The sequence below is a fragment of the Talpa occidentalis genome, unplaced genomic scaffold, assembly GCF_014898055.3.
Source record: "Talpa occidentalis isolate TD23 unplaced genomic scaffold, MPIMG_talOcc4v2.1 talOcc4.16, whole genome shotgun sequence".
Lineage (NCBI taxonomy): Eukaryota > Metazoa > Chordata > Mammalia > Eulipotyphla > Talpidae > Talpa > Talpa occidentalis.
Window position 1 is genome coordinate 13,161,251 of NW_023601653.1, and position 22,886 is coordinate 13,184,136.

The 22,886-nt window shown below is 41.1% G+C and overlaps 2 protein-coding genes across 4 annotated transcripts in view; both read right to left on the reverse strand.

The window, feature by feature from the left end:
• The window catches only part of MYBPC1 (myosin binding protein C1), a gene marked incomplete at its 5' end in the record, with an annotated part of 110,310 nt that extends 106,140 nt beyond the window's left edge, over window positions 1-4,170 (reverse strand). Inside the window, one exon of the mRNA XM_054696101.1 lies at window positions 4,080-4,170. Within this exon, the coding sequence (XP_054552076.1) occupies window positions 4,080-4,170 (91 nt within the window). The remainder of the gene's footprint in view (window positions 1-4,079) is intronic.
• A 6,692-nt stretch (window positions 4,171-10,862) lies between these two features.
• On the reverse strand, window positions 10,863-21,604 carry SPIC (Spi-C transcription factor). Of its 3 annotated transcripts, XM_037515231.2 has the most exons (7): window positions 21,538-21,604; window positions 20,676-20,740; window positions 19,345-19,370; window positions 18,689-18,782; window positions 18,091-18,203; window positions 16,175-16,283; window positions 10,863-13,042 (listed from the first exon to the last, which is right to left on the reverse strand). In XM_037515231.2, exons 3-7 carry the CDS (start codon window positions 19,345-19,347, stop codon window positions 12,615-12,617), a joined length of 747 nt encoding a protein of 248 aa, XP_037371128.1. In that variant the 5' UTR covers window positions 19,348-19,370; window positions 20,676-20,740; window positions 21,538-21,604; the 3' UTR covers window positions 10,863-12,614. The 3 variants fall into 3 exon arrangements, with proteins under 3 accessions (XP_037371128.1, XP_037371127.1, XP_054552777.1); XM_037515230.2 differs by lacking the exon at window positions 20,676-20,740; XM_054696802.1 differs by lacking the exons at window positions 20,676-20,740; window positions 21,538-21,604 and having other exon boundaries at window positions 19,345-19,373.
• Window positions 21,605-22,886: the final 1,282 nt, after the last annotated feature.

The following is a 22,886-nucleotide window of genomic DNA, read 5'->3' on the forward strand; positions in this document are numbered from 1 at the left end:
TTAAGTAAGAAAGGGCCAAAGTCCTTAGCTCATCAATCTTTGTTTTTTTTTTTTCCCCTCAATTTTTCCCTGAATCAATGCCTAAATATTGATTCATTTAAACCATATAGCAGTTCAAGTAAATAGTAGGAAAGAGATAGTCTGTTTCATTAATACTTTGAAAGTTAAAAGAATACATTAAATATCATGGAGCTAGGATATGGATTACAAAGTTTTTGATGGGTGGTAGGGGTTGAATTGTGAGCCTGGATGGTTTCTCTCTTGACCCTGGTGTGGGAATGTATGACTGTATGATCAATGTTGGGGGGGGGCGGGGGGAAGTACAAGTATTTTAGTATAGGATGACTTTTGAGTTTGGAAACCTGGTACAATCAATTGAAAAGATACAATTTTGGGGGCCTTCCTGGTGGCACAAGGGGTTAAGTCTCAGCACTATGAAGCTATCTGCAGCCACTGCAGCACAAGTTCAATCCATGGCCAGGGAGCTGACTCACATGGTGCACCAGACCTCTCCTGTCTCACCCGCTGCTCCCCTTAGCAGTGTATTTCAGTCAATCCGTCTGTTCTGCTCCCCACTCTGTCTCTGGTGAATCCTCTTACCTCCTGCACCTCTGGCCTACACCCCAGCTCTTGTATGCATAAAAAAATAAATCTTTTAAAAAAGAATTTTTTCCTGAGACCAGAAAATTAAATCTTCAAGCTCATTCTTATGTCTACTAACTTATTAGGTTTTCTCATCAGTGTAGCACTGCAGTTAGCATTAGGATCTTAAGTCAGGCTTGAATTCCAGCTCGGATCCTTCTTAGCTGTGTGAATATGGACACATTTCATGACCTTTCAGGAACTTAGTTTCTTCATCTGTGTGCTGTGGATGATCATCATTGCATGAGAAGCATGATGTAATAGTTCCAGAATGTTTATAGCATGGGTTTAGAGCAATGGTGTGGTTGGAAAAAGACATGAAGAGATTTGTTTAGGAGTTGTCTTTGCAGAGTAAGCACAATTTTTTTTCCTCAGTTCATTTATTCTGAGGTCTTGATGAAGATTGGCTGACCACCGAAGGCCACCCAATCTACCCATTACTACACCCACTGGGTTGTGTGCATTTGCTAAGATAAAAGTTTAAAGTCCTTAGCAGCATGCTCGGTTCCTAACAAGGGCTCAATGATGGTCCCTGAATATGCTGTTATTGTATCAGTGCCACAGAGGTGTTCTTAAGAATAACATAGACAAACCATCAAAATGGATTTTCCAAAGGAAAGATGATATCTCTGTCAGGCCAGGTTACTGTAAAAGAGTATCACAGACTGGGTGGCTCATAAATAACAGAAATTTTTCATAGCCCTAGCTACTGGAAGTTCAAGGTCCATCTCTTTCATAATGGACCCAATCTTTCAGGTGACTGAAAAAATCATTTTTGAAATTTTCTTTGAGAAAATGAGGGATTAAGTTATATTTGGGGTCATTTTATTTGGGTGAACTTGGTTTTTCTACTAGGCAGGTAAGTAGTTTAGTTCTCAAGACAGCTTTGAGAGAGAAAGTGATATCTACATTATAATAAAGAATAAATATGTCTCAAGGAAGGGAAGTCATTGTCTAATACTGAATATTCAAACTCAGACTTTTCTATCTAGAACTAAGTCTAGGATACATTCCCGGAAGAAATTTAACACTCCTTAACTGCACACATTTTTAAAAAGCATAACACCTCTATATTTTTTTATGTCAATAATATTTATGTCAAAGCCTCTTTGCAATGCTCTTTCACCTACTTAATTTACTTCTGATTTCATTTCTCCTACAAATGACTCCCAGGCAGTCACAAAAGTCATATGCCAATCTAAGAAATATATTTTTAAAGTTCTCTTGCTTATTCCAACAACAATAAGTCTCTGTACTCCATAAAGTTAAAGAGCTAAGGAAGATATTCGGTATGGAGTAATAAGATAGCAAAATTATTTTTATGAGTTGGAATGACATACTCCTTCTGCCACTCAGGGGACATGATAGGATATTCTTGCTCTACAAAAATGTTTTTACATCATCCTGATATCATGTAGTCTCTACATATAAAAGCTTCTAAAAATAGCCACAATAAATGTTGGGTTGTTTGTTGCCTCTTAAAAATATTTCATAGGGAAAGCTAAAAGAAAGTGTTTTACACATTTTAAAATACAACAGTATAATAATTCCTTTCAAATAGTCTAAGCACTACTGTCTCTTATACTGATTACCCAACCTCCTCCTTATGACAATGGAAAAAATTTTAGTTTGGATTTGCTTGGTTCCTAGGTACAATAATAGTTGAAAAGGTATCTTTATGGATACAGACTAAAAACTTTTCAAATGCAACAGTTCTGACAACATGGTTACAATAATCCGCTCTAAGAACTCCAAGACCAGGCATTTATGCCTCCATCCCCCAAACTCTCCCCACCCCATCACCACCAACCTCCTGTCCCAGCTTCCCAGAGGCAATCTTGTCTAGAAGATTCCTCTGCAACTAGTTCCCAACCAGACCATCTTAAACTGAAGCCATAGTCAGTCAGTAAATTCTACCCACAAATGCATTTCAGTACTTTTATTACATGGACAGACAGAAAAGAACCACCAGACATTTGAAGAAAATCAGAAAAACAAAAGAGAAAACAAGTAGGAAAAATACAATCAGAGGGATGGAGAGATTATACTGGAAATGAAAGTAAAATATATATACACTTAAACTTAATAACCTTAGAGAAAGAGTAGAGGACAATATATCCATGGCGAGGGGGAGAGGAAAACAACAAGAAATCATGAAGATAAAACAGTCAGAAAACAAGATAAAATATTTAACCATTTAAAATGTAACAGCCAAAATAAAATGTAGTTGAGTTAGACAATGAAGTTAAGCAAGTCTCCCAGAATATAGAACAAAATGTGATGACAAAGAGAAGAAAAATGATGATACTTACAGGATCAACTCATGAAGTTTAACAGAAATTCCAAAATGAGAGACAGAGAAAATAGTGTAAAGAAGTTATCAAAGAAGAATATCTACTGAACAGCATGAGTCTCCAGATTTAAAAGAACTACTAAGTCCTCAGTGCAAAATACCAATGCCAAGACACAAATGAAGAAATTTTCAAACATCTGCTAAAAATGAAGCTTCCATATGATCCAGCCATTCCACTCCTAGGTATTTACCCAAAGGACACAGAAACATTAATTCAAAACAGCACCTACATCCCTATGTTTATAGCAGCACTATTTACAATAGCTAAGCTATGGAGACAACCCAAATGCCCAAAAATAGATGACTGGATCAAGAAGATGTGGTCCATATACACCATGGAATATTACTCAGCATTCAAAAAAGATAAACTCATGTCATTTGCAGCAACATGGATGGAGCTGGAAGGGATCATGCTCAGCGAAATAAGCCAGAAAGAAAAAGAAAAATACCGGATGGTCTCACTCATAGCAGGAATCTAGAAAACTTAAATAAGGGACCAGGAAAATGAATAACTATAAGAAAGTGAAAATCAAAATCAACAAACAATTATGAACCAGAGACACTCTCTGGGGGGTGGGGGGCAGGGAGGGGAGGGATTGGGGTCAAAATAAGGGGGTTGCAATTGTATAGGGAATATAAAAATAAAATTTATTTTAAAAAAAGCAAGAAGCACTTTGAAGATGAAGGGGCGGAGGAGAGAGAAGGAAAAGGTGAGGGAGTGGGTGAGCAGGAGGCAGAAGGTAGGCAGAGGCAGCTAGAGGGAGGAGAAGCAGAATACTATTATTCCAGCAAACTCACTGCTGGCCCCCTGCTCTCTTCTACACTCCATTGAGCTGAGTGTCCTAAGTAACTAGATTCAGTTCATGTTTGTTTTGGGCCCTCCCCTCCTCCAGAAACTGGCTTTGAGACCAAAATGACAATGTTAGTAGTTTCAGAGGTGGTTCCAGGAAACCACAAACAGGGACTAGGGAAATATAAGAATATGTCTCAGAAAAGGTCTTATTCCAACATATGGGTTAAAAAAAAAGCAGAGGTAAGAATCTACCCACTTCCATCTGTCACTGATGGAGCACTTCTTACTTACCCCTCTCCTCCTCCGGGGGAGCTCTGCAAGCAGAAAATACTCTTGGGAAAAGAGTCAGCCTCCATTTTCCTTTATAATTGTGCCTGGTTGATTATATGATGTTGACCTCTTCGGCTTGGTCCCAGTGAAATTAAGCATGAAACTGGAACATTTTAAGAGCTTCTGGAACAAAGAAAATAGATGTGAATAAAGCCGCCATCTTGTGAAAGTTTTTAGAAATTATAGACTTTTATGTCTTAAATTAGCTTCAGTTACAGAATTATGTAGCAATTTTGCTTGATAGATGGAGAGTTTACATACTGCCCTGAAACTGTGTTCTCAGAAGACAAGGAAAATTTGTTTAGAGACCACTTAAATTCCTACAACCACAGATACACTAAGAACAAAGAGTATTTTTGGAGATTAGCCAGATGGGGCAAAGGTCTTTAAAATTAAACTATACATGCTCTGATCCTTGTTATTGTAGTTAAAAATGTGAATGAACTTTTGTCATTCTTTTGGCTGCCCAGCGTCTGAACCCCTTCGTATGTTTGGGGAATTCTTGACCTTATGAGTCTTGAGGGGATGCAGAAACAATCTCCCAGTATAAGAATTGAAAGTTCCAAGGGCCTCCCTGGTGGTGCAAGGGGTAAAGACACAGCACTATGAAGCAATCCGCAACCACTGCAGCTCGAGTTCAATCCCCGGCCAAGGAGGTGACCCGCATGGTGCAGCAGACCTCTTCTGACTCGCCCGCTGTATTTCAGTAGATCTGCCTGTTCTGCTCCCTACTCCGTCTCTGGTGAATCCTCTCACTGCCCCTCTTCCCCTGCATCTCTGGCCTGTACCCCAGTTCTTGCATGCATAAATAAATCTTTAAAAAAATAAGAAGAATTGAAAGTTCTAGAGAATCACTTTTCAAGCTTTCTTTGCAGCCAAGCATGGCTCATGACCAAACCTCACCCAATCAGAAGTCCACATCCTAGCATTTGAATGGGGATCTAGACAAGAAGGGACCAGGGAGAATAGACTATTGTTTCCAAATGCAGTAACAATGGCAGCAAGGTGGCAGCGGTGCTGTGCTGACTAACCCAGTTTAGTAATGTGTGAGATTCACAGCTTGAGACATCTAGTGATTTTAAACAGTAACAGTCATGTCCTCAACTTGGCGAGATCTTGGATGTGGTTTGGGCTTGACATCTGAGTTTTTGTTCTCCAGTCTTCTCAGAAATTCTGGAAGTAATCTAATACCTCTAAATAAATTTCAGTTCATACTTCAGTGAGTCAAAGCTGATTCCAGTTAACCATGACCAATAAAATTGTACTGCCTTCTTCAACATTCAGTACGAAGAAGTAGGGTGCTGTTAAAATGTAAAATTGATAATCTTGAGCTTCTGAACTCATAGGAGCATAGTGCTAGTTGGTACTAAGAAAACACATCTTACAAATGCCCGCTTCAGATGTGACCATAGAGAAAAGTAAAACAGGATGATTAGACAGGGAGGCAGAGCCAGGGATCCTAAAGGACATGATAAAGGGGTTTTCCTTGAAGAGTGGAAACAGGGACCATGCAAAGAATTTACTCCTCTCCAAGCAGGCAATCTCACTATTTCTCTGCAGTTGGGGAAATAAAAAATGTGTCATGGAGAAGTGATGGGAAGTTGTTTTCTGGTCTTGCTCTTTTCTAATCAGACTGTATAGTGTGGTTCATTGCCGGACCACGAAGAGTAAATATAGTCACGGATGAGATGAGACAACTGATCATTTGCCTAACCGTTTCTGGCTTCTATGAGCCTGAGGCTTTAACATTTACTCTGCATGCGTATGCCAGACACACCTTGTTCTGGACAGCTCCTTGACAGAAGTCTTCCTCTCAGGGGTGTGCTTTCTAAATATCAATCCTGGCGGCAGTCTGTCTGCCCACCTGTGACTATGCAGGTGCTTTCTTTCACCAACTCTCTCCCTCTGCAGGGCAGCAGCCTCCCTGCCTGCCTGTGATCTGTCCCATGCCAGGGCTTCTCTTCCTTGACCTCCCTCAGCGGAGGCCACTCTCCTCAAGGCCGCCCGCCTGCAACCATGCAGACCTCTCTCAGCAAACCTGTCCCTTTCCATAATAAACCTGCTTTTTAAATATAACTAACGTCTCTGCCTCGTGGAGAAACTCCCTGGGGAACTCGCCTCATGCCGCTGAAACGGGAGCTCTGGTGAAACCTTTCCCAGAGTGACCCCAAGGACCCCACACTCTACAGAACCTCATCATTTTGGAGATTAAATGTACACTTGTAAATCTGTCTTGTCCTGATTCACTGTTCTAAAATAAAGCATGAGCAGAGGCTAGAGATACCAAAAACAAAAACAAAACAAAACAAAGGGCCTCCCCGGTGGCGCAGCGGTAGAGCGCTGGGTTGCGAAGCTCCCCGCAGCCTCTGCAGCGCCGGTTCATTCCCCGGCTGCTCCCCGGCCACCGGAGGAGGGTCCCACATGGCGCGCAGACCTCTCCTGCCGCCCGCTGCTCCCCTCAGCAGTGTGCTTCGGTCCTTCTGCCTGCTCTGCTCCCCTCTCTGGCTCTGGTGAATTCTCTCACCTTCCCGCACTTCTGACTCTACCCAGTGCATGTATAAACAAACAAACAAATAAATAAATAAATAAAAATACATGCCTCTTTAAAAAAAAAAAATATATATCAATCCCCAGTAGTGCAAGGGGTAAAGTCTCAGCACTATGAAGCTATCTGCAGCCACTACAGCATAAGTTCAATCCCTAGCCAGGGAGCTACCCACATGGCGCAGCAGACCTCTCCTGCCTTGCCCGGTACTCCCCTCAGCAGTGTATTTCAGTAGATCTGTCTATTCTGCTCCCCACTCTGTCTCAGGTGAATCCTCTCACCCTCCCCCCAAGCCCCTGCACCTCTGGTCTACACCCCAGCTCTTACATGCATAAATAAATAAAATAAATCTTTAAAAATAAATAAATAAATACCAATCCAGAGACTACACTTCCAATAACCTCCCAACAGAGAGCTCTTAGACCCCAGGTTACTGTCCACTCACCAAAATCACCCCCAAATAGGGAAGTCCTTTTGCCTCATGTAGGGTAAGGAAAAATGTCAGGCTTTTCTGCCCTCCCGCCATCAGGATAGATGATGGATCCCTGCGGGCCTGAATGCATGCCTGATGGCGGGCACCTGGAGTAGGGTGTAGGCATAGGTAGATGGGATTCACCTGGGTTAAGACTGGGCTTTTAAGGGCGGCATCACAAGGACGCCAGTAGAAGCGAAAGAGAAGCCGAGAGAGAAGCAATAGAAGCAGAAGCCAAGAGAAGGCCAGAGAGCCCAGAGTGAAGACTTGCTGGGGGCTGGGAGGCCTGCCAGCCTCCAGGCCCCCCAGCACCCCTGCCTGCTGTGTACCTGGTAATCCCAATAAAAGCCTGCAAAAAGCCACTGAGGACTCTGACTCCTCCTTTACCCCGTCTGCTGGATCATAGAAAACCTGCACTGTGGTCTTCCTGCCCCTTACACTTCAGAACCTACGGAAATTATTTAAAATAGTCAACAACTAAGCCTGTAGAGCCAGCTTTACCCTTTTCTTCCTGAAGAAACAATACAGCTTTTGCCTCTAGTTCTCCTCATCTGCCTCTGACTGTCCCCACTGCTGACGCGTTCTCTTTTGGAACCGTCAAATGAATTAGCCCTTCGGGATCAGTCATCTGGATACGGGCAGCGAGGGGCGCTGAAAGGGCGAAGGACATGCCCAAACGGTTACCGGTCCCTGTCTGAGTTTTTCACCTGAACACAACTGCAAGACTACCCAGGTTCAGAGAACAGCAACACTGGTGTTTATCTAACCAACCAGGGAAACCAAAGAGGTTACTGAGGACAAAAAGGGCCGAGTACCTCACCCGGAGCAGCGTCCAGGGTTTCAAAGTCCTAAACGCAAACAATGCCAAGATGGCGCCCGCGGCAGCCAGACTACAGCCCGGAGCCACCTCATGAAGACAACGGGAGATGCTCACCAGGGGATGCTCCTGGCACTGCCGAGATGCCCCAGCCAGCACCAGACAAGCCACACTCAAGGCGGCAGCTCAGGGCCGAAGGACTCAACAAAAGGCCCCACTGGCGCAGCTCAGGGAGAGGCCGCCTTCCCCTCCGGGCTGTAAACGCAGCAAAACCAGCAACAGTTTCAGTCACTCAGCTACTTGCAAAGTCTCTCAACTTTTCCTCCTGAGTTAGGCGGCCAGAGGCCTCTCCTCGTCCTTCTGAGGCCCGCAACAGCCTTCTGGAAGACGGGCGATGCGGGGGCAGAAATGGCTGACGCAGGAATCACTGAAGACCCGAAAATGCTGAAATCCCCAACGCTGGATGCTGGGGGTGGCTTCTGCAGTCCCTTCTATTTCTTATCAGAGTCTCTATCCCAAATGCCATACTTTGTTTGCATTCTCCCCCCCTGGAGCGATCTATCCTCACCAGCAACCCCCTCCAGGGGGTGCCACCTATAATAGTCTTTGGTTTCAACCACCAGTTATAATCTCCTGATTTATTGGTGTTACTATGTCTAAATAATAAAACATACTCAAACTACATTACGTAATAGTCCTATATTTGGATGTAGTAACTTAATGAGATTTAGGATTATATCCTTTTAGGGAGTGTGTGAACAATTCTGATAAAGGCGGGGCCTCCCTGGTGGTGCAAGGGATTAAGTCTTAGCACTATGAAGCTATCAGCAGCCTCTGCAGCATGAGTTCGATCCCCGACCAAGGAGCTGCCCACATGGTGCAGCAGACCTCTCCTGTGTCACCCTCTGCTCCCCTCTGCAGTGTATTTCAGTAGATGTGCCTTTTCTGCTTCCTACTCTGGCTCTGGTGAATCCTTTCACCACCATCCCCGCATCTCTGGCCTGTACCTCAGTTCTTGTTTGTATAAAATAAATCTTTTAAAAAAAAGAAGGCATGAACATTTTTTTAAGTGTATGTAGATATATTTGGGCAAAGGGGTGGACTCTTAGTCCTACTCAACATCAATAAGTCTTTGATGCAAAACACTAGTTTTGAGGTGTTCATCTCACTCTCCTGTGATTCAAGGGGCTCTGACCCTTTCCAAGAGTCATTCTACCAATAGTAATTTGGAGACTAGATATGAGTGATGTTGGATAGTAAAATGACACACTGTGTGAGTATGCAAATATTCAGGGCCCACTTTGTATTTACAAAATCTGTAAATATATCTACTTTAATATAATTATTAAAGGAGACATTTTAGGTTATAAAAAATTGACAATGTCCTTTAAAAAATTAGCAGCTCAAAAGGCAATGTAAAGGAATAAACTGGTATGTAGGGCAACATTGATAAACTCTTTATTATGTTAGGGAATATTATATTGAGCAGAGTACCTACTAAATGATTCCATGATATCAAAAAGGTGGGCATGATCTTTCCAGCAGTGATGACTTCCAATGAAACCTGCCCCTTGTCGACTTCCTCCATTCTTCCCTAGAAGAGGAAACATAAGCTGTACCTGGTGCAGACTCCCAATTCCTACTTTGTGCATGTGAAATGTCCAGGATGCTATAAAATCACCGTCATCTTCAGCTGTGTACAAAGAGACAGAGAGGGGAGGGCGAGGAGGAGCAGCATAAATTAAGGAGCATTTCAGAGTGCTGGAAATATTCCACATGTTAATCTGGAGGTTATATACATTAATCCGTAGTCAGAGTTAGGAATGTTGCCACATGAATATACTTGACAAACTTTACCTGTGTAGTCCATCAAGTCCTCATCAATAAATCACGAAATAAACTTTGGTTAAATATTAATGGATGGGCCTCCCCTGGTGGCGCAGCAGTTGAGCGCTGGGCTGTGAAGCTGCCCGCAGCTTCTGCAGCGCTGGTTCGATCCCCGGCCGCTGGTGAGGGTCCCACATGGTGCGCAGACCTCTCCTGAGGCCCGCTGCTCCCCTCAGCAGTGTACTTCGGTCCTTCTGCCTGCTCTGCTCCCCGCTCTGGCTCTGGTGAATTCTCTCACCCTCCCGCGCTTCTGACTGTACCCAGTGCTTGTATAAAATAAATAAATAAATCTTTAAAAAATTAATAAAATAAATAAATATTAATGGAATCTGTAAAGTTATAAAATTCTGATCCAAAGCTTCATGACAGAAGGAACCATGCTGTTTCTCTTAGCACTGGCTACCCAGACCATGATATGTTCTACCTAGTACAGGGCAGGAGGAATGGAGGAAGAGATGAAGGAAATTATTTTAGCTGCTTTTCAGTTTATGCATTAAAATTAACATTGCCGGGCCTCCCTGGTGGCGCAAGGGGTTAAGCACTGCACTATGAAGCAATCTGCAGCCTCTGCAGCTTGAGTTAGATCACTGGCCAGGGAGCAACCCACATGGCGCAGCAGACCTCTCCTGTCTCACCCACTGCTCCCCTCAGCAGTGCATTTCAGTCCAGAATCAGAGACCAGAGGAGGATGCTGTGACTTTAAAAAGCTCTGACAGAAGTACCTGGAAGGAGAGATTTAATGCTTAACACCTGAGTCCAGAGAGGCCCACACAGGACGCTGCCTGTAGATTGCATCATAACTGAGTTTGTTTCAAAGACCTCCAGTTCACTAGATAAGTTCAGCTAAGCCATCCAACTAGATAAACGATGGAGACCAGACATCACACACCAGGAAACAAAGGGCCTCACATAAGGGCCAAGAGGTCTCTGTACCTAGCGCTTTGGCTATGGCAGGCACCCTGAAACTAGTCCCAGATGCAGCAGGTAGAGACAGAAGAAGCAGACTACTCCAGGTAGGCAGAAAGCAATTTTAATGAACAAGGGAACTTAAGCTGCATTGGCTTTGGCAGCAAGACAAGTAGTTTTCTATACCTCACCCCCACCACCCACACAAAATCTCCAAGTTTTACAGACTTTAACTGTATTTAGTCAAGTATACAATCCACAGGGGCTCAACACAATGCATATTTAAGGTTACATTCAGCAAAGAGCTTTTGAAAACACATTTCCAGGGGAAGGGGGAATGGGCAGCCTCCAGTTACTCCAGGTCCCAGCTCATGGGTCAATTGAGCAATCATGCCTTCTATTTTCACCAACACATCCTGTTATAGTAAGCAGGAAACCCTGTGAACCATTCTATTTATACTATACTTAGTCCATTAAATGTGCAATAGCATTGCTTAAAAAAATGTACATCCCCCCCATTAGAAAATTCTAAAATGCCAGCCATTTGCGCTGTTAGAAAAATGGCATCAGTAGAAGTCCAAGATCAATGTGCCAAGATTCTGTGGTGAGAGCTCTCTGATTCATCAGTCATCTTACTATGTTTTCACATGTTGAATGGGGCAAGGAAGCTCTCACGGATTTTTTATAAAGCACTTATCCCATTCACAAAGGATTCACCCTGGTAGTCTAGTGGCTACTCAAAGAAACCTCCAAATACCATCCCTTTGAGGATTCGGTTTTAACGTAAGAACTTTGGGAAGACATATTCTGTCTCTAACAGAACCCAGGGTACATGTGGAGAGAGTTAATATCAAGTCTGCCTCCATTTAGTCACTCTGGGTCCACCCAAGCCTTTCTTAAGTTTTCGGGGAATGGTATCAGGAGGACACAAAAAGATGAACGCAGCAAATCTGACAGGGCAGGCTCCAGGGAGCTCTTGGCCTGTACTAAAAATGGCCCATGTAGGCTAGGAAGTTCTGCTTCTTAACAGATTCCATCTGCATGGGCCTGCCAGGTTGGAAGAAACAAAGGGTTTCTTTCTAGGATTCCTTGCAGAAAGAGCAGAATAAGCCATAGCTTTAAGCCAGACTCTGTAAATCCTGGCTTTCTCTGGTTTTCTGTTTTCCTTTCCTTGTTCTTTATCATTTTTTTTTCTCCTTCGCACTTCCAGCCTGGTCTCAGCAGGCTGGTTCAAAGGAAGAACGAAGAGATGGTGCTGGAAAGTTATGCCAGAAAAGCGCAAAAGCGCCTCCCCGTGGCTGAATGACAGGATAGCAAGCAACACCAGCTTCTGCATCTACCCCAGGGAGAAACCCAAGGAAATAATTAGTGGGAGATGTGAGCTCTGGGTATTATTATTAAGGTCTGTGGCATTTCTTTAGACCATCTCATTTCTTTAGCTCCAGACTATGAGGTCATAAGTACAGAGAAAATATAGACTCAGGATAGCCACAGAAGCTTTTAAAGCCATGAATGTATTTTAGTGTAAACACTATCCTATGTAATCCCTTTTACTTTGTTGCTTAAAGTCATCAATTATGTTAGAAAGATTGTTTTGTTTAAGTATAGGACAGGGAACTAATGTTTTAATCAATATGCAAATCAAACCATCTCTACTGGCATTGTTAATCTGGAAGAAATTACTGTGTAGAGAGTGATAAGAAGGACATTTAGTCTATACTTTCAAATGGGATTTGATCATTTCAAAGTTATTCGCTGACAGAACAATGAGTTAATCACTTTTTTTCCCCTCGATATGCTTTTAGAAGAAAAATCCTGAAATTTGTAGGGATTTCTGATGCCTGGAAAGCATGACACGTAAGGGTATATTTAGCAAATAGGGTGACTTAGCTCAGGGTAACTGGCAGGTATAGAATTATAATTTGCATGCCAGGTATTTAAACTGAGATAGTTTTGATCAGGTTGAATATACGGTGAGTAGAAGAACTCCTTTTCCAAAAAATAAGATGGAGAGAGTCTTTGGAGAATGGCCTCACTAAATTGGTAAGTCAGCTTTCTCCGGATTTTGGTGATTTCCCCAGTTCTTCCATAATTCCTTAGTGCTCTGGCCATTTTCTGGTACGTCATGGTCTTCCGGTTGCCTTTTCTTTTCCCCCAAAGTTGGGCAAGTTTTTCTTTGTTTTTTGATACAAACTGAAAGATGCCTTTGGCTTTGTCTATCCACTGAATACAAGATGCCATTTCGGGGTTGCTCAGGGATTCGTGCAGGTATTCAAACAGGCGGAGCTTCTTCCTGCCTAAAATGGAGGAAAACAAGGTCATATGCTGAGGGGCCTGAACACAGAAGACATCCTTAGGAAGGGCTTGTAGAGGCACTACAAAAAAAAGTTACAAAAGTTACCCCTACTTACCTTGTCCTCAGGACTTGAAAGTCAAGGGCCTATTAGACTTATTGAGGTTTCAACTGGACTTTTCTCTGTTGGAGAAGTTGCCAAAAATTTTGTGCTGTCCTGCACTGGAAAAGGGAAGCATGGAGCCTCTTACCCAAGTCTCCATTTATCATGTGGTGAGTCTTTTTTTTCTTCTTCTTCTTGTGTTAAATCTGCTAGTTTTATGTCATATGTTAACCTTTCTGCAGAATAACAAAACTGAGCAAAATGAACTGCCAAGTTGACTGGTTTTAAAAAGAAGTCGTTCCCAGACAACAAGTCACTGAAATGTGCTTTATTCAAATAAGTTAAGTCAAAAGCAGTAAGGGTCCTGAATGCATTTTGTAAAATGCAAAACAGTGTGCAAATATAAGCGAAATCAATAACAAAGACTTACATAAAAGTGCTTACTCTGGGTTTGCATAATGACTTAAAAAATAAATAGGAAAACTGGATATGCCAGAATAGCTTCATGACATTTTGACAGAATTTCTGAGCAATGACCATGGGCATTGATAGTTTTCATTGCTGTGAAGTAAAAAATGCTGTCAGAGTTTCTTTCTTTAGAAGCACAGCCTCTATTGCAAAATAACTGGACAGGAAATCTGGGAGGAGGATTTGTTGGAGATTTTTTTTGTTCGATTGATTGGATTTTTTTTAATGCCTAATAGAGAATGTAGGTGACAGTCCATTTTGGGACTTCTGAATTAATTGGCCTCTAAATAGTGTCCCACCAGATCTGCCAGTAGCGAAATACTCTGCAGCCAAATTCCATTTTCCCCCTGAGAAAGTAAAATAGTGGATTCCCGAACTGCTCTAAATGGTCTCTGGGGAGTAATACTCTTGCATCAATCATTATTCATGCTGAAACCTCAAAGGTTTTTACAAAGATTATCTTTTGGGTTATATTATCTTGAGTGTATGAATTGAGAAATGAAAGGGACTTACCAAAAACACAGCATGAATTAAAGTCACAGCCTTAAACAACTCTCTGCCTCTCATCCAGTGGTTAAATCAATAATAAGAGATCCTCATCTTTTTAAATGTTGCTTACAATTTTGAGAAATTGTCTAAATTTTTATATTTAAAAAGGTATTATTTGCTCATGGTAAAAAAATTCAAACAAGTACAAAGTGAAAAGTTCCTGTCTAGCCTATGTTATTTTTAGGAAATGCTTTTTTCTTTGCATACACAAACCTATGATTGAAAAATCAGAAAAAGGCATCATGCTATTTTGTGCTTCTCCCAGTGAATAGCATATAAATAAATAAGAAATCACAAAACAATAATAGAAATTAGTGATAGATGAAATAGCAAACTGTTGACAATTGCTTCACTTTTGGGAAGAAACACTTTTACTTATTCTTTAGATTCATTGAAGAGTTTGAATTCTTAATAATGTACATTATTACTTTTGAATTATACAATTAAAAAACATTAAAACAAAAAGTAAAATGTATTTCAGTGCTCTTTCTGCATCAGTATGTAAGGAAAGCCTTCTTGTCTTTGAACAGCTATCTGTTCTTTTTATGCTGGTGCTATTTCTTTCCCCAAAATGAATGCTTATATGACTTTGAAATTTCATTCTTTCCAAATGCATCCCTTTTCAGATGGAAGACTGAGCTCTAAAAATAGAAAACGGTGGATATACCCCTAATACAAAGCTTCACAACACAAAACAACCCAAGAAAAGACACTAGCTTCACCATCTGGAATGAATTAGCAGCAGTTAGTCAGTTAGCTATAAAAAAAAAATAGGTGACAAACTAAACAACTGGACAGAAGGAGAAGTGTTATTCTCATTATTGAATTACTACCTAGTTCAACATCCAATAATCAATGATACGTATTTTACCTATGTGACTTGTACAATTAGAATGTTACCACATATTTATAGTTATATGATTCTAGGATACAGTATGCTGTTGTACAGGAACAAAACTTATTTTCCCCAAAATAATCATTTTTATTAATAATCAAAAGTGAAGGTTATTTTTAATAATTATAGATAAGATTTAATTTATAATTATACAAACTTATAATTTGTACATATAATAAATTATACAAATTAAAAATAATTTATAAGTAAAATTTATAATACATGTTATTTATAATAATTATAAATAATGAAAAGTAAAGGTATTTTTAAAATTATATTATAAAATGAATGGAATACATTTTATACATCTCTGTACCTTATACACTAACAAGTACGGTAGGCAAATATCCCAATTTTATACCTTCACAAGCACTGCAATAAACATTCTAATGCATGTATACAGACACACACACACACACACACACACAGTATTTTGAGAAATATCCATAGTGTCAGTCTGTGAGCACAATGCCTTACATGAATTTTCTCATTTCATTTTTACAACAATCTTACACTATCCATACAATTTCATTGAGTAAGGGAACTGAGTAGAGAAAATTAAATGATTTGCCCAGGCTGACACAATTGACCTAGAGCTCACAATCACTCTCTTATAGTCCCAAAGAGTCAGAAGATATGAACAGTTAAAATTATGATAGGAATTGCCAAACTACCTTACAAAACTGCACCAATCTGCCCTCACACCTAACAGAGCATGAGAATGTGGATGGTACCCATCCCAGGCAACAGGTTACTCTCCTGCTTTCACATCTCTGTTTGGTGAGGTCATGATCATCTTTAAATTTATGAAATCAGAATATCAAATTTATGAAATATCAAATTATGGAACTTCATTTTTATTGAAACAGAGAAGATAATTTATAGAGGAAAGCTCCTCCTCTACTTAAAATATATACGATTATTATGAATACAGATGTGAGTGAGGTGACACTTTAAACTTCTCTATGAAGCGATGGAAGACTCAGCAAAGAATGGTTTGAAATGGGAGAGTTAATGATTCTCAACAGTGGGAAGAGACTCTTTTGCAAATGCAATTCTAAACTCAGATGATATCCCCATGAAAGCTGCTTTGAGGTAGATTTGATGGGTCACACACATACCTTTTCCTCCCTTTGACTGGAGAACAGCAGGTGGTGTCAGCTGGTTTTCTGGGATGTTCTGCAGGGATTGATGAATATTTCCTTCAAAATAGAGATCTGCAGCACTGTTCTATGGGAAATAATGCAAGAGGACATTAAGTGGACTTAATGTGTGACCCCTAGTTAGTTAAAGTCAAAAAGAGGCAAAAGGAATGCTGAGCATCTTCCAAATTCTAACAAGCACCAGACTCAACTGCAGCCAGCTAACATCCAGGACAAAACTAGCATCAAATCCACTTCAGGAGAAGACTGAGGGATGGAGGGTAATCTCTGACTTAATGAGGAGTTCCTTATTCTCCCCTCCCTAGAAGGAGAGGTGGTTGCTTTTCTCCACCCCCCACTTCATAAATGCCTAGTGGGAAACAAAGATCCAAAAGAATCATTAATAGACTTCCATTCTTGCATCAGATGCCCATCTGGCCAAGAAAGGGTAAGGAAAGATGGCAGCCAGTTGAGGGCAGAGTCAAGCACAGGAACAAAAGGAAGCAGTCTAAGGTCAACCAGGACAAATGTCAACAGTCCCCATGGTTAATTGTCACTGTGGAAAGGATTGGGCTTGAACCGTTTTCCATACCTCATACAAGAAGCTTGCACGGCAGGCTAGAGATCCATAACCCTAAGAGGCTTGTGTTGTGGGCTTGGGAATGGGAATTGAAGTGGAAGTAAAGTTGGCAGATTTGGCAAACAAAAATATTGGGCTTCCTGTATTTTACCCAGCAGTTCTAAGTGGAGGTGAATGAAATATAGCTGGAACTAAAACTCCCTCTTCAAAGAACTGTCTTTTTTTTTTTAAACTTCCTAGGAATAATATATATATATATGTATATATATATATATTATTTATTTATACAATAGCTGGGGTACAGGCCAGAGGCGCGGGAGGGTGAGATAATTCACCAGAGACAGAGACAGAGCCAGGAGCAGAACAGGCAGACAGACCGAAAGCACTGCTGAGGGGAGCCACGGGAGCGACAGGAGAGGTCTGCCACGCCATGTGGGAATCTCCCTGTCTGCCCGGGAATTGAACCCGTGCTGCAGAGGCTGCAGACACCTTCACAGAGCTGCGCTCAACCCGCTGCGCCACCGGGGAGGCCCCAAAGAACTCTCTTGAGAAGCCCAGACAAAACAATTTACAAGGGCAGAGAAAGGATATTTGACATAGCACAGTTGAAGGTAATAATTGAAGAAATGACATAGAATATGTTCAACCAGTTCTGAGCTCCATAGGAAAAATGGAGTGGACTAATACAAGATGGTAGGTAAAGCCAGTGCAGGGGAACTTTGGGCCTTTGCCCTGTAGTTGTTCTGCACTGGATGGACTGGAAAGCAGTAATGGGTCCTCCCTGGTGGTGCAAGGGGTTAAGCACAGTACTATGAAGCTATCTGCAGCCTCTGCAGCACCAGTTGGATCCCCAGCAGTCAGGGAGAAACCTACATGGCGTAGTACACCTCTCCTGTCTTGCCTGCTGTTCCCCTCAGCAGTGTTTCAGTAGATCTGCCTGATCTGCTCCCCTACTCTGTCTCAGCTGGCTCTTCTCACCCCCCATACCTCTGGCCTGTACCCCAGTTCTTGTATTCATAAATAAATAAATCTTAAAATAAATAAATAAATAAATAAATAAAAAGCAGCAATGATATGAGAACCCTAAAAATACCTCCTCCTTAATCACTCAAATAAGCCTAAAGCTGGGGGACAAGCAATGACAAAGGGCAGTTTCTTCTTGACATCATCGCTGCTAACCCCTCCTGTCAGTGAGCACTTTCAGTCAATGCTGTCTTAAAGCTGGGCTTCCGCCAGCAGATGCCAAGTGGAAGGTTGGTGTGAACAGAAAAATTGCCTGTTATTAAGGAATGATGTAAATAAACATGTCACTCACTATTACGGCTCTCCAATTATAGACGGACTCCTCCGGAGGTGACATGGAATAACAGCCGGAATTTCCTCTGACATGAGAATAGTGGTTGATGAAAGTCAGGTAATTTTTGTAATCTAATTTAAAAAGAGAAAGAAACTAAGACAAAGTTTGCATTTGTGTGTGTATGCTTATATCAGCTCATTTATTGCCTACAATATCCTGTATAAACTATCATCAACAGGCTAATAAGAATACTTGTTCTTCTAAGTAGAATTTTTCTGGAACAGGCAGAATGTTTGTAGTAAGATGGCTTGAAAAGCCTTTTCTGAACAGCTCAAGTTATCTGTCTATTTGGTAAGTGTTGGCCAGATAGATTTCCCAGCAGACAATTATGTCTTTGCATTCCTGGATAGGATGTCATGCTTGGGTTCTCTGATTTTAAATTTAAGGGATGCTTTGGGATGCTTTTTACCATGGATAGGAGTAATCCTAAATGCATAGGGTAAAAGATCTCTGTTATGTCCGTTATTCTTACATGGATATGAGCAGAGATATGAGCGTGGATATGAGCAATTCTTACATTGGATGACCAGAGAAAGAAGGGGATAGACATCTCTACCTGGGGAGTACTGAAGATCTCCACTTGAATGCTGCTTCAGCACCTCAAAAGCATCTTCAAAGGCTTGACCCAGTCTGTCTTGTTCAACACAAGCCTGTTAGAACAATGGCAGAAATGGAAAGCTACGACATTACTGAATGAATCTGATCTTCCTGACATAAAAGAGATTCTCAACCACGGCGATACTGGCATTTAGGTTGGTTAAGTCTCTATAGTGACTGTAGTTGCTTGTGTTTAGCAAAGTTCCTGTCCTCTGCCCACTAAAGCCAGTGCACTCCCACATTTGGGACAATCAAAAGTATCTCAGACATTGTCAAAAATACCCTGGGAAACAAAACTGACCCCAGTTGACCCACTGCTCTGTAATAGTCTTTAGACAACAGTTTTCATTCTAAACTATAGTATTAAACATACTTGTAAAATTTTAGCAAGATGTTATATAACAGGAGATTGATTTGAAAAATCGAATCAGCTAATATTCATAATTGAACAGAATCTGAATTGTTCACTTAAAAACAAAACACTCCTAATGTCCAAAGCATGCCTCTGAGACCTAAAATTAGAACTGTTTTGCAAACCATTTCATGCTCCTATTGATCTGATCCAAATATTTTACTTCAAAATGGATGAGTAAAGATTTTAAAATGTCAACTTACCATGCTTCATTAACAAATTGACAATTCTGAAAAAGATTAATATTTAAAAAATTAAATACAATCTATGTTGCCTCTATATTAAAAGATCAACTCAAAATATTTGCCATTATTTTTCATAAACTAAAAAATATTTGCCATTATAAACTAAAAAAATTGAGTACTCTTTGATGAATACAAAATTTTGTTCCACAAAATTTCCTACAAACATTTTTTTGCATTTCTACCATTGCGAAACTTAAATGTGAATAGTTAAGCTGAGTCAGGGACCCAAATGCTTAACTTACAGAATATGGAAATAATTCATAAGAATTTCAAGCATTTCAAAGTTATTTTACATATTTAAAAACTCTGAAAATCAAAATCTTTTTTATCTTAGCATAACTCTCAATTTATTGAAGTGATTAAAATATATATTTTAAAGACCCATTTATCTATGCACATAAGAACAGTTGCACACAAGAACTGCGATGCAGGCCAGAGATACGGGGGTGAGAGGATTCACCATAGACAGAGTGGGGAACAGAACAGGTGACTGACTGAAATTCACTGCTGAGGGGAGCAGCGGGTGAGGGGAAAGGTCTACTGTGCCATGTGGGTTCCTCCCTGGCCGGCCGGGGATCGAACTTGTGCTGCAGTGACTGTGGATAGCTTCATAGGTTGCATCTTAACCCCTTGCGCCTCCAGGGAGGCCCCAATTAAAATATTTTTTGCTCTCATAAAGTCTGAGAGCTGAAGACACCCTTTTTCTCTTATGAAATGTAGATTTACATTATAAATAAAACATTCCCGGGGCCTCCCCGGTGGCGCAGCGGTTGAGCGCTGGGTTGCGAAGCTGCGCGCGGCCTCTGCGGCGCCGGTTCGATCCCCGGCTGCTCCCCGGCCACCGGAGGAGGGTCCCACATGGCGCGCAGACCTCTCCTGCCGCCCGCTGCTCCCCTCAGCAGTGTACTTTGGTCCTTCTGCCTGCTCTGCTCCCTGCTCCGGCTCTGGTGAATTCTCTCGCCCTCCCGCGCTTCTGACTGTACCCAGTGCATGTATAAACAAAACAAAGAAACCAGCAAACAAATAAATAAAGCATGCCTCTATAAAAAAAAAAAAAAAAAAAAAAAAAAAAAACATTCCCTACTCAACCTGTGAACTCTCTAAAATCCCAAGAACCCTGATCTACAATTTATGGAACTACTTTCTTACCCATATAAATAATTTGGGTTGTTTTAAATAAACAGTTATTGCACAGACCCATACTGAATGCCCTGTTTATTTTTTATCCCCTGCCCTATAGAAATGCACACACACAGACACACAAAAAAATCCACATAACAAGAGCTTACCGTAGGCCCAACGTTGCTTTATCATTTTATTGCGCACACCAAGCAAGTCTCTGTGTCTACAAGTTCTTAACATTTATTGGATAAACACAATGAGTTTACTCTAAATATTTAACACTGCACAAGAAAATGGGATTGATATCCTCCAATACTATTATACGTATCCATAATATCAAACATTCAAATTCTATTCCGCTTTTTGACTTAAGATGGTCACTATGTGAGGTGATGAATGTGTTAATTTATCTACTGTGGTTATTCTGCAATAGAAACTTATGTCAAATCCTTAAGGTACATTATGTACTTTAAAACTTACACAATGATATATACCAATTTTATTTCAATAAAACTGGGGGAAGAAAGAAATATAGCCTTCCAATATGGGAGATGTTGAACAATTTAGCAAAAATGTAGAAATAAAAAAGTTCATAAATCACTTTCTAATTTGACATATGTATATGGTACCAAATGACTATTACCAGTTTACACATTTCTAAAGCCTTATCAATGACTGTCAATTATGCTTTGACTAGTAAAGAGAAAGCAAATTCAGGAGCATGTACTATTTCAACTATTCTCTTTGACAAAAATACCCCACAAACTTATCACAACTCTTAAAAGTAGCAAACCCAAAAAATGGCTTGAGCAAACCCATCAGAAAATAGCTTGAAAATGTTATTTAAAAGTATATAAGTATAAAAGTAGCAAACCCACCAGAAAATAGCTTGAAAACATTTTTGTTCACTTTAATTGCTTAATATATCTTCTATCAGAATAAGCAATCGGATAAAAAATACTCATCAGGCCACAGGCGAAAATTAACAATTATCACAAGATATTTTGAAAAACATAACTAAACACTTACCAGGAAGACGCTTCAACCCTTTACAACGATGTTTCATTAATACCAGAATCGTTAAGACAGAACTGTCAAGAACTCACTGGCAGAGTTGCATTAAATAGATGTTTTTAAGGAAGTGCTACAAAAGGGGATTTTTTTTAAAAGATACAGTGCCTTCATAATTTCTATTTCGCGATGGGGCCAGGAGACACCAGGGGCTATTATTTTGAAGTGGCACACAACAGTTCGTATCCTAAGGGCCAAAGCGTTAGGGAAAAAAACCCAGGCCCCCTCTTCATTCTGACCTCCCCAAATTGTCCTCCCAACTACTTTACCCCGACTGTGGTTCCTCGAACACCTTACTTAGAGATTTTTAAAGGCTTGGATGCTTGCCCTGGTCATTTGCAGCTCTTCATTCCAGCTTTTTTCCAGCTTTAGCCTTATTTTCCACCACTCATTTCTAAGAGGAGGAAATGGAATCTATGCTATGGTCTTCTCTTCACACCAGAACCCATCAGAGGCTCCAGAATGGCTTTGAGAGGCTCATATGGGTAATGATCTGGTTGGACGTGCCTTATGTTCATACATTTGCAGAGCAGGTCCAGTTTTCTTATTCAACATCGAACGTTTATTTGGGATGGTTTTGGTGGCTCTAATGGGTTTTTCTTTTACAGGGCAGGGAGAGGAGCACCCCAGAACCCCTAAACCTGCCCACTCGAAATAGGTTCTGCCATCTGCCGCATCAAGACAAAACATACTGTAGTGCATAAGACCTTTAATGGAGAGGAATTTTAATACAATCTGTGTGCAAAATGAAAAGACAAAGAATAAAGTTTCCAAATCGGGCACCCAAAGTTACCCATCCTTTCATGGGTAAATGCCCAGCCAAACAGAGTTGGCCCAAAGCAGGGCCACTGAGGCTGCCACAAGTCTAAAGCACCTTCTGGTGGGACCCATAGAAAAGGGTCAGAAACAGCCAGACAGCCTGGAAGGAAAAGAGCAAAATCAAGATAAAAGCCGCCATTGTTAACCAGCCCAAGGGTCTCTCACCCACATCCGTTTCAACCAGTCCAAGACCAAGAAGCAAGCGCAGTTACTTCACATGCCTCTCTGCCCCATGTGCCTACTCCAGGTCTTCTTGCTCTCCATCCTGCTTTCCTTCTTCAGTCTCCTCTTCAGCTTCTTCTCCTCCCTCCTCACCTCCACCCTTCCGTGGGTGGGGCAGGAAACCTGGAACCTCCCCTTTTCCTGGGGACCTCTTACACACTTCTAGGGTACTCCCTCCACCTAGAAGGCTTCCATCCGTCTGTCCTTTGACCCATTCCATCTCACCTGTCCATCAGAGTCTGATCTAGAATCCACACGTGCAGATA